A 12,186-nucleotide genomic window follows, 5' to 3' on the forward strand; every position below is an offset into this window, starting at 1 on the left:
TTCAATACACTTAAGTTGTAAAGACAAGAAAAAGCTATCAAATATTTAACTGCCTAATGTTCTTGACCCTTAAAATGTCAGATGTAAATAGATTAAAATTTTTTACAAAATAAGTACTATATTTTCCCTTGTGGCAGTCAAACAAAAGAAGCTAGGCCAAGGATTAATTAGCTACCACCGGGAGTCACTTCCATTGACAGAAGAATTTTGTGGAACAAAGTGGCCACTCCCACTGGCTTGGGATGAGCGGTTGGAAGTGAATCTGGAAATGTTGTTGAAAGCTGCAGTTCCAATATTATTTGGTTTTCTAAAGCAGCTGGATGCTGCATTAAGTTCTCTTCCAAATGAGTCTAAGGTGAACAAGCAATAAAGGTAAAAGGGCGTGAAAGCAAGAAACAAAACAGACCTGCGGTTGGGTGTGGTTCCCTGATATTCATGCCATAGTTTTGTTTCCATAAGGTCGTCTTCAGTGACCGACTGCAAACATATAAGACCAGATTTTCATATTGTATGCAATTATAACATGCCACATAAACTGTGATTTAATTCGATTAAATGACTACCCCAACCGTGGACATTCTCTCATGCCAATGCAAGGCCAAATAAGCTTGTCACATGAAAAGCTTTCATGATAGCATATTAGGGAATGATGTAAACTAATTATTGAACCAAAAAGTGCATCTTATAAAAGTGTACTTAAAATTCAAAAGAACTCTTTAGACAAGTCGTGGGAACAAGTTACCAATGATATTAAGCAGATATGAAAAGAAAACTATATGCGCAAGGCTCAAGCTAATCAGAAATATTGCAAATTCTAAAAGTTTAAATACCTTAACAGGATGCTCTACACCTTCAAGTAAACGAGGCACATGAAGACCACCATTAGGAAGCTCGTACAGCACACATCTGCTACACAATTGAATTCAAGAAACGATTCCATAGGGCAGTAAAGTATTGAGAAGATCGAAAGAAATGAGTCATAGTTTCTTGACTTACAAGACAGAGTCTTGTTGAAGGTTACTATCTTCTCCCTTGCACTTGGAAGCATTCTCATCAAGGAGACGTATAAAACCACCAACTCCATAACTAGAAAGGGATAGAGAACATGCACTTATCAACAAATTAACAATTAGAAGATAATGAAAGAAAAACAAGACTTCAACAAGATGATTGACCAACCTCAGGCTGGTGTCAATCTTGATGGGCCAATTTTCCTTTGTAGACAGTGACACAATTTGTGATGCCAAACTGTGAGTGCTCCGCACAAATAACTGATCAAGTTTTTCAGCATTCCGGTCTTTTTCTTCACCCTACATGATGTAACAGAGACTCAGAATACATTCTAAATATTGTCATGAAAAAAAGTCTCATACTTTGTCTTTACGATTAAAGAAAAAGTGTCATACCACCAGTTCCTTCTCTAGCTTTCTAGTCTCAGATAGAAGGCGTTCTTCTTCTATAAAGGGAAGATTGCAGATTCCCTTTGGAGACAGAAATGTCGAAAACAATTGAAAAATGTAAAGGATCACTAGATGTTAATGAAAATGCAAAACCATGAACCTATAACAGAAATTTCACAAAATGGCGCATGTGAAGTAAGAAGACAACCAACCTGCCACGTAAAACGTTTCCCATCCATGTCGATTTCGAAATCTAATCATGAAACGGAGCTTGAAGTTAATCCTTCTGTTAAATTCCTTGGATATAATATAAATGATTTCACAGACTAGGCCTTACCAGAAGGATAAAAGTCAATTATGCTCGAACTCTCTTCAATCATAAGTGTTCGATAAGGTCTTGGAAGTGCATGAGCGCTACAAAGGTGCAGCTTTGTCTTATATTTTTAGAGAACTTTGAAAGACCAAATTTACAAATCGAAGAAACAAAAAATAAAATAACAGAACTACCTTCTTGGAGGGAGTACACCTATGAGAGTATCAATAGGTTTAAACGGGGAACAAAAAATAAAATAACAGAACTACCTTCTTGGAGGGAGAACAGCCATGAGAGTATCGATAGGTTTAAACGGGGAACCTAGTTGAAATTTTGCTTTCACCTGAGCTAGGCCCTTCAGGTCAGAAGCAAATGGTCCATAATGAAATGGATAAAACCTGATTGCACATTTTAGTGAAAATTTAAGTTAAATCATTATTTTCATACCATAGCTAGTAGCTATATAAAGTCCATATTGCAGAGATGTATTACCATGTCCAAGATGGGGGACCTGAAAAATAGTATGAAAGAACCCAGAGCAGTCCTTCAGTGTAGCTTTTAACCTAAAAGTACATAAGCAATTGAAATTTAGAAAAAAATAAATAAATAAATAAGGGAAGGATTACAAAAGTTAAGTTTGTATATACTATTAGGCCATTAGCCATTTGATTTTGGGTTGGAGCAAAAAAACAAGAAGAAAAAACTATCGATTAAGTTCAGTTAAGACAATGCAAAATCATATCTAAACTTTGTAGCTTTTAAAAACAATCAACCATAAAGCTTCATCAACACTCGGTAAAATAAAAATTTGCAGCTTGTTCAAAGAAAAAAAAAAAAAGTAGAAAAACATTATGGTGATGAAAGTAAATGCAAAATATAATCTATGATAGACAAACATACTACTTCCTTCCTTCTGCTTTCAATATCCCCTGGGCTTTCTGCAGAAAATTTGTACTTATAGTACCTTCCTTTAAAGCCTGTAGCACCCAATCGAACCTGTGGAAGAATCAGAAAACATGTAGAAATCATCCTACAAAGTATACAAGGAATTACGATATAGAATAACGAATCTTCCAGAAGGGAGTGCTTCATACTTTGTCAGTCCCCAAATCACCGTTCTTAAACAGATCAGATTTCCTTGTAATGTTGTCTTTCAATTTTTGCTTGAACTCCTTCATATTTTCTAGTATCTGCAACAAAATGGTATGGATGTATAAACGAGACCAAAACCTTGAGGCATGTCACAAAATAAAGAACCAAAAGCACATGATCCCATCAGTGTATAATCAAGCAAAAGCACCTGCAAGTGAAAAATACAAACCCCCCCCCCCCCCCCCCCAAAAAAAAAAAAAAACAGAACAATTGACAGTCTGATAATGCCACCTTACATATTCACGCGCATAGGTCAATGCAAAGGAAATAATAATTCCCTTCTGACATGAAGAATCATAATGTAGTGTTTGTATGACTACTTTTCACCGATTCAAAATATTTCTGAATTGCAGCAAGAATTCAAGGCATATAATTTATCCAAAGGATATAAACCAAAATGACCTCATATGATGAAGAAAGACATACTTGAGAATGTACAGTGTCAGATGTCCCACATGAAGATAAAGCATTATCAACTGACACGGCTGCAGATTCTACTCCATCAATTTCTTGCTTTAGCTAGAGAACCATATATGCAATTAATTCAGTGTATGTTTCACAATTGCGACATTAGATGAATGCGCACAACCGGTCAGTGATGAATGGCATTTAAACATAAAAACAAGGCACTTACAGAATTATCATAATAGCAAAGACGTCGGAGTTTACGCTCATGAAGTTCTGATCTTTTCTTGAAAATCTTCTCTTCATACGTGCCAACAAGAAGAATAAATTTCTCAACTCTGGATAGTTTGATATATCCTGATTTCTTGTCATTCGCCTGATTGTGTGCATAAAATATGGGGCATGATCATGAGCTTATTAATTTTGTTGTGAAGAAAATGCAACTGATAAGAGGCTAATTATATTATACACAGACCATATCAACCATGTAACCACCAAGATTTTTGAATTCTTTTTTGTAGACAATCATCAGCAAGTCAATTGCACCCTGGGAACAAGTAAGTAATGAACAAAATTAGTTTTGATGTTCATACTTAAGTTTGTCTTTAAATCACTACAGAAAATTGAAGTTAGCATAGAACCTCATTAATTTCCAATGTTGGCATGTGGGGTAGGAAATCATTTCCGGCAAAAAAGCACATGAAGATAAAATCATCGATTATACGCTCAAGATCAAACTTAAAATTCTCGGGAAGATCATGAATTTGCATATCAAGGTCCAAGTACTCCCTCAAAATCCAAACATGGAGAAACTGAAACTTGGATGAAGAAAAAGAGGTGAGACAACAACAGAAAGGTCTAGCTTCAGTGATGCATATGGATGGTAAAGGCAGTTAGGATATATACCTGATAGGGCTTTTTCATCATTGATGCTTTTCTTTGATCTGATTTTACTGAAGATGACATTGTTTCTCGAATCGATTCACAGTTTGCATGTTGCAGCTCTTGGATTAGTACATCCTATATCCAGAAAATGAAGAGTAAGTATACAAGTGGTCATAGATTTTGTCAATTTCAATGTTAATGCTCATCCTCTTGAGTATTCTATTTTACTTCATGTTACCAAAAACTCTATTAACCCTAATTTCGGTTCCCAGTGCATTCGATAGTCAGAACCTCAATAAAATGTGCCATGGGTGTACATTGATTATTGAAGACCTTGTAAACCAGATGAGGCATTCATATAAGACCAAAAGACCAACCTCCAAGCTATAAGCTAGTCAAACCATGAAATCAACAAAGGGACATTTCTATTTGAAATTTGTGAAATTTAAAGGCTTTGTCAATTTAACCTCTCTCAATATCGAAAAGTGAACTTCATGCGTTGCCAGAGCTAACATTATCAGATCGGCGTCCTGCATACCATATATTATGCCAACCATGCATGAGAATGTCAAAAATCAAAGCTTAAATGAAGTGAAAAAGAGTAAATTGATTAGGAAACAAATGCTTTAGACAGAATATGCATTCCCAAATAGTTAATTCCTTTTCATTTTTTCGATTTCCAACTATGTTCGAGCTAAATTAAATATCCAAAAAGAACAACAAAAAAGATGAAAGAGTAGAGCTAGCATTCATACCAGTCCATACAAGCAGTGGTGGGTGTTTGGATTATAAGAAGGAAGATTACGCTGCTGGCGTATAAATGACATTATTTTGTGCTCCCCTTCTCCAGGGACATTGGCATCAGAAAGAATTACCTAATTCAATATTAAGCATGAAATTAAAACAAATAACAGATAGGAGACATAGATATATACATATGAACACCATTAATGCAATATGCAAAATTGCAACTTATTCTCTGCCACTACAAATAATGACTGTTCAATTCATGTACACTTGAAGTTGAATGTGGCATATATACACATATATGGAGATCAAAGAGTGAGACCTTGATGTCCCTCCAGCCTGAATCATTGGTGATTCGTAAATTGATATAGCTGTGAAGAGCCTTTGACAATTTGTGCATGAATTCAGTTCCGGGGGAGATTATATTAGAATCTGAGAGTTGAGATTCCACTTTTGGGAGCACTTGTTTGCCTTCTCTTTCAAATTGTCTTCTTAGCTTCTCCTCTTCAGCTTCCTACACAGTTGATATAAATATGTATAAATTATTTTAAGAGCATAACAAAATTTAATTATGTGACTCAGAAGCATATGCATGTATCTATAACCCACAGCAATTTCCTTGTCCTTGGCTGATTTAAAACGCCTGGTACGTTGTTGATTCATTTTAGCCCTTGGAGCAACTCCATCTACACAAAAAATTAATTAAAGTTAATATGTGCTTCAACTCCTTAAACTAAAGATAATCAAGGGACAAAAAAACAAGAAGCCAAAAGCTTAGTAAGGCATAACAAGTAGAAAGTTTGATTTTTCTCACCAATGGCCATGTAAAGTAGCTTCCTTGGTCTAACAATGTTGAAAAGCCGGTCAATATATTCAAAAATGTTGTTGAAAACCTCTTCAAAAGTAGTTAGTGGTGGAACCTGAACATAACATGCAGATATATATATATATATATATATAGATATCAATTAGTATAACAATACATCATTAATTAATAATTTAATATATAGCTTGTGAAGAGAATAGAAATGTAGGGGTCTCGTACTCCATCATCATCATCTTGTGGGTGAAAGCAAGGATGAATAATCCCATTCATATCAAGATAAAAGTTATCAAACTCCAAGTCATTAGGGTTTGGCGAGCTACTGGTATCAATTGAAGGGGACTCATCATCATCATCAACATCATCTCTGTGTTCGATGGCTTTGACCACCACTTTTGGATACTTGTTTACCAGCCAACGATAAAACGAAGACACCCCCATCTCTCTCTCTCCCTCTCCCTCTCTCTGCTGGTATCAATTTGTGACAGACACGGTTTAGCTCAAGAGCTGCAGTCCTCTCTCTGCGTCTCGCTAATGAGTCTTGGAACTTCAACTTTGTAAACAGTCTCATGGACTGGTTCATGTAGAGTGCAGAGAATTAAAGGCATACGGGATAGTACTCAAAATAAATGAAGGACAGACCATGCTTTATTATATAAGATTTTGAGATTTTTTTTTTTTAAATTAATTTTGATTGTTCAGATGTACATAATAAAAATAACGGTTTGTTATAATCTATCACCCAAAATAAAATAGTTTTGACAGTTAACTTTCATACTATGTTCCATCAAATAAAAAATTCTCAATCCGTCAAAAATATAGTATTCTCTGTTAATTTTAAACGTGGCGCTCAGAAAGAAAGCTACGTATGCAAAAATAACGACTCATTAAATTGTTTTTTTTATAGAAATATAAGTATGGCGAAATGTAATCTGAAAGATAAAGTGTCAAAAATATTAATTTATAAGACAAAATGTGAACCTCTGATAATTTGAAGCGATAAATTATTATTAACCCTAAAAATAATTGAGTTCTTATTCATTTGAGTGACTCCCACACATTGTATGACGTTGAGGTCAATTGGTGTAAGCAAGGAGTAAAATTTCGTTTAAGATTGATTGGAGTTTGGGGCCTTTGGGTAATTGAAAAGAAAAAAAGGATTTGAGGTTTTGTTTAGTTGTTTTTTAAGATAATTACAAAAAAGTCCACTTTTAGAGTCCTTTGTACAAAAAAACCCACTTAAAAAGTTAAATGACAAATAAGTTCATTTTGTACAAATAAATCCATGTTATATATTTTTTCATGATTTAAAAAAAAAAAAAACTAAGCAAATTGCCACAGTAACAATGATTGTTACTGCCAAACAGTAGTAATTAATAGTGTGTTTTTGCAATTTCAATAGTAACTATTTCACAATAATAATGATTGCTACAGTCAAATAGTAGTAATTAATAGAATATTTTTGCAGTTTAAATAATTATTGTCCAACAATAACAATGATTGCTACTACCAATTATCTTCCTTTTCTTCCATTTCATCTCCCTAGACATGTTTGGGTTACAAATCATCTTTTCTTCTTTTCTTCTTTTCTTCTTTTGTCCTTTTCTTCTTTTCTTCTTTTCTCCAGCGCTCCTTCTCTGAACTCATCTTCTTTTTCCTTTCTATCCCCTTTAATTTCTCTCTCTTCTCTCCCTGCATCCTCCCTTTGCCTTACTTTCTCTCTCTACCTCTCCTCTTTCTCTCAGCCCCGAAACCCAATCCCCAGCCCCGACTACCGTCCTCCCCCTCCCCCCCGCATCCTCTCTCTTGTTGCCTCCCCCGATCGACGCCAATGGATCGGCTGGGTACTAATTTTTTGCAACTGTACAGGATGGATCCGTGGGTTGTAGATCTGGGTTTAAAAAAAAAAAAAAAAAAAACCCTTGTTTTTAAACCCTAATACATTTCTATATAAAAAATAATTAAAAATAGCCTAAAGAGCTTAAATCCTAATATCATATATCATATCCTAAACAATATAGAGTTTATATGGTTTAATGTATAAATTATAGAGTATATATGGTTTAATGTATAGATTATAGAGTATTAAGGTATATAGAGATTAATTATTAATTAGTAACCCATTTTTTAACAGTATTTATCTCGAACGCTTATTATCTTCACCTTATATCACATAAAATGTACTATATAATTTAGTTCTTCAATATATTTTATCAATGTAATAGATAATATGTTAAATAAATATATGGTCAAGTTTCATTCAAAATTTTCATCATTTTTATCTAATTTTATCGAAATTAAAATTTTTGCAAAAATTTTCATCAAAAGTTTTCTAGAAACCAAAATTCTTTGGGTGTAAAAGTGTAACAAATAATTAGTGGATTTGTAAAAAAAAAAAAAAATTGTAAAAGGCAATGGAAGTTTTTGTAAGTGGGATATTATCTTGTGCTTCAGAAATGACCGTGAAGACAAAATTTCCCATCAAGGCATAGGCAAGTTGCAAGCTTGTTTGGTAGTTGGTACTTGGTACTTGGTGGCAAGTGGCAACACAAGACAATTCAATTTCGAATTTTAAAAGTAAATGAGCAACAAATTAAAGTTCCCTCTTCTTTTCTTTTATAAATATAAAGTGTACGTGATGATTAGCTCGGGTTCCCAATCGGCTAAAGGATTAGGCTCCATGATGACTAATGAGCTGTGATTATTATCTATTTTTATGGTCCCGAGGGTGTTATAACTTATAAATACTAAAGTGAAATTTGCTTTTATTTTGACGGTTACATGCGTGCACTGTCACATTCACACGTGCCTAGCTTCTCACTCACTCTTCTCGAGCTACACATACCAAATTATACATTTCACTCTTATCCGTTCATATTTGGAAATATCTGAATTTTAACTTAGATATTAAAATGATACTTATAATTTATAGAGATAATTACACTGTTGATCTATTTATTATTTTATAATTATAGTGTTGGTCTATAAATTTTTTTAAGTATCAAAAGAGTCTAAAAATTAACTAATATTTATCATCTTAATCCATTCTATCAGAATATCTCAAATAAATATTAAGATATATCAAATGGGGGAGTACAAGAAGGGCAAATCGGTAATTTCATGTCCCCCCATCTCCCTTCTACACTTTCATGTGCTTCTCACGTGATCAAAATTGACATCGATTTGAATTATTTTGATGAAATAGAATAAAGTGATAAACTTCAATTAATTCGTAAACTCATTTAAAACTTAAAATAATTTATAGACCGATAGGAAATTATGTAATAATAAATTAACTAAATGTGTAATTATCTCTAATTTATAATTACATTTTAAAATGTTTTATTATTATATCAATGAGATGACGCAGCAGCTTCCTCCACATGGGCTATGCACAAATGCACAAGGTTTTTTTTTTTTTTTTTTGGGCAAGAAAATGCACAATGTTTTGTAACCTAAAAATCACATGTTTGAAGAAATTCATTGTTACTGTTTTGATACTCAATTCTTTATTTATTCAACTCATCTCATGTTGATAAATGATACATTCATATCATATTCATTGTCATCTTTACCTTACATACTATATTATGTCCTAAGATCCTTTCTACAAAAAACTCCAAAATCCTTCACTACTATTTTGATGAAGAAAATGTTTCACTTGATGATCAACATGTTCATTTATTTATTTTCTGTGACCAACAATGGTGACATGCAAAATCAACTTCTAAGATGTAAATGTGCAATTTATTGAAGAGTTGGCCTTCTTCAACATGTCCTATTAAAAATCAAGCACAAATCATGCCTTGAAACATTATCGTACTTTTTTAAAGAAGGCAAGATCTCCAAGCTTAAGTAAAATTGTAAATTTTTGAGTAAATAAATTAAAACGCATGGAAACATATTAGCGGTGCCACCACATACATACATTGACATAGAACAACAGTGAGAGTCTTACTCAAGACTCTCTTGTAGTTGATGTTGCATATGAGATGAAGTGATGAAGCTGTCACTCCTTATGAACCCGATAGAGTTTTAATGTGATAGTACATACAAGTTGAACATTTCTTTACCTGTAGCTGTATGCATATAATTTAAGAGAACTTTTTGTACTACAACAAATTACATTTTTTAATCAATAATGTTAGCAAAATTATATTACGATTGAATTGGGTTTAAGAGATTTGTGGTTTTTAGAGGTGTGGGTTGGTTGAATTATGGAAAGGCAAAATCATATGTTTATTTGATCTTTAATGGGTGAACCAAAAGATGGACGTTTTTTTTTATCATATATAACAAAATCATTTTTTATTTTTATAATAGTTACATAACTAAACGATTTTTTATTTGATTGATTTTTTACTGAAATGACCTTTAGTGGGTGATCTAAAAAATAAACTTTTTTGATCATTTAGAAGATTATATTGTGAAATAAGAATAATAAGAGAGAATGCCAAAGGAGAAGGTAGAAAGGAGAATATAACTAGCATTTTTGTTTTAATATAGTATGATGTTTGATGCTTTAGGGCTCTCTTTCCTTCATAGTTAGTGCATTTGCGTATAACATGCATACATAAGTATTTTTTAAAAACTTCTATGTTAGGTACTCTTTAAGAAAAAAAAATGAAAAGTTATGTGTATTTTCAACCAAAGCGTATTATAAGCATAATTTTTTTTTTGTTGTAATCGATGGTGTCCTGAGCCAGTTTTGGCGCACTTGACTAATTTTTTAAATCGGTGAAAAGTAGACAATCCACACCGGACCTAGGGGATTCACAAGAGGTTTTAATTATAAGCATAATTTTTAATTATACACATATCATTTTCGTATTAAACACATATGCTTACGTATTATTTTGTTTTATTCACGTAGTTTAAAAATTTTAAACTTTAGAAAATAATTATATTAATAGTTGAATTTTTCAACGTAATTTTAATGAAAATATTTCAAATAATACACGTACATATTTTATATGGTGAATTACATAAAAATCAATAAAAGATTTAGCAATTACATAATGATCAATGGTTTTTGAAAATAATAGGCATAGACTAAAATGAAATATTAGAAATAATGGACAATAGTAATTGGACTCAGTATTTAAGAGTATTTACACTCCTTGTCAGTGTGCTTACTCATTACTAATATCAGCAATCTACCCTAATTTTTAAAATTACAAAAATGTCAACAACTAATCAGAAGCTGACACATGTCTAAAGTAAAGCTAACAAACTAACTAACTGTGATTAACAAACTAATGCTGACATGTGGACTAGTGATTCCCTTATTAACTAACTAACTAACTATGATTAACAAACTAATACTAAACTAATTAAAAAATTTATTTAAATTTCAATTCAATCACAATCAACCTTAGTCAGACAATTACAATTATAAACTCATTTTTTCCAAATTAGTAGCTACGTGCATCATAGTGTCCAAAACTAGAAAAAAAAAACATCACACAAACTTTAAAAACATTAGCAATAAGTCGTGACTATATTAAAAACTAAAACAGTTATTATCTGACAGTATACGAAAACAATAAAACCAATCTTAAAAAAAAAATTAGATTAGTAATTCAGTGTATCATCACTGAAAATGCCAAGAATCTAAAAAGAATCATCCAAAACTTTATTTCCGAATACAAACTCATTTAGTAACTGTACAACAGAGATTAAAAATTTAAAATCGTAAAACCAATTAAAAATCAATTCAACACTACAATGGAACATGAAAAATCAGTATTGCATAGTTTTATATTACAAAAACTAATTCAGTAAATGTGCAGCAGACACTAAAAATTCAAAAAATTTCAAATTCATTTCCAAATATAAACTCATTTAGTAACTGTGCAACATAGATTGAAAATTTAAATCATACAAGTTATGTGCATAAAAAAACCAAAACAGTAAATGTAAGACAATATAGGAAAACAAAAAAAAATACAATTTTTTTTAAAATGATATAGTGAAAGTGATCAGTGCACATGATGATGATGATCAAGCTGATCATCGAAGCAGTTGGTCAAATTTTGGAAACCAATACTTAGCAGATTATGTAAGTTTCCCTGAAATTAAAATTTCAATTAAAACAATAACTGTTGCACAGTTTCAGATTTCAAAACATGAAAATTTCAAATTATAAAATCAATTCAACACTACTAAAGAACATGCGAAACAAATATTGCACAATTTCATATACATAAAGAAATAATTCAGTAACTATGCAACATACACTAATATTTTGAGAATCATCCAAAATTTCATTTCTAAATGCAAACTCATTAAGTAACCGTTCAACAGAGACATAAATTTCAAATTATAAAATCAATTCAATATTACTAAAGAACATGCAAAACCAATACTTCGTAATTTCATGTACATTAAGAACTAATTCAGTAACTGTGCAATAGCCACTAAAAATTCAAAGAATCATCCAAAACTTCATTTCCAAATAT

At 32.0% G+C, this 12,186-nt stretch overlaps 1 protein-coding gene across 1 annotated transcript; it reads right to left on the minus strand.

The window, feature by feature from the left end:
* Positions 1-262: 262 nt before the first annotated feature.
* On the minus strand, positions 263-6,318 carry LOC147299147 (5'-3' exoribonuclease 3-like). Its single transcript, XM_086239336.1, has 23 exons — positions 5,948-6,318; positions 5,717-5,822; positions 5,512-5,588; positions 5,225-5,416; positions 4,911-5,030; positions 4,623-4,685; positions 4,177-4,290; positions 3,912-4,082; positions 3,746-3,817; positions 3,500-3,646; positions 3,292-3,384; positions 2,808-2,903; positions 2,614-2,709; positions 2,206-2,276; positions 1,983-2,111; positions 1,738-1,814; positions 1,613-1,653; positions 1,407-1,481; positions 1,180-1,310; positions 997-1,086; positions 831-909; positions 407-477; positions 263-323 (listed from the first exon to the last, which is right to left on the minus strand). The coding sequence occupies exons 1-23, from the start codon at positions 6,164-6,166 to the stop codon at positions 308-310; spliced, it is 2,346 nt and encodes a 781-aa protein (XP_086095462.1). The 5' UTR covers positions 6,167-6,318; the 3' UTR covers positions 263-307.
* Between the last annotated feature and the right edge of the window lie 5,868 nt (positions 6,319-12,186).

The sequence above is a fragment of the Dryas octopetala genome, chromosome 1 (assembly GCF_963921425.1).
Source record: "Dryas octopetala chromosome 1, drDryOcto1.1, whole genome shotgun sequence".
Lineage (NCBI taxonomy): Eukaryota > Viridiplantae > Streptophyta > Magnoliopsida > Rosales > Rosaceae > Dryas > Dryas octopetala.

What these genes read in the sequence shown, in the direction of transcription:
- LOC147299147 (XM_086239336.1), bottom strand. Translation starts at nt 6,166, where the DNA reads ATGGGGGTGTCTTCGTTTTATCGTTGGCTGGTAAACAAGTATCCAAAA. An exon ending in TGATGAAAAAGCCCTATCAG is followed by an intron (nt 4,083 to 4,176) that starts GTATATATCCTA and finishes TCCAAGTTTCAG; the next exon opens with TTTCTCCATGTTTGGATTTT. An exon ending in GCTGTTCTCCCTCCAAGAAG is followed by an intron (nt 1,815 to 1,982) that starts GTAGTTCTGTTA and finishes GCACCTTTGTAG; the next exon opens with CGCTCATGCACTTCCAAGAC.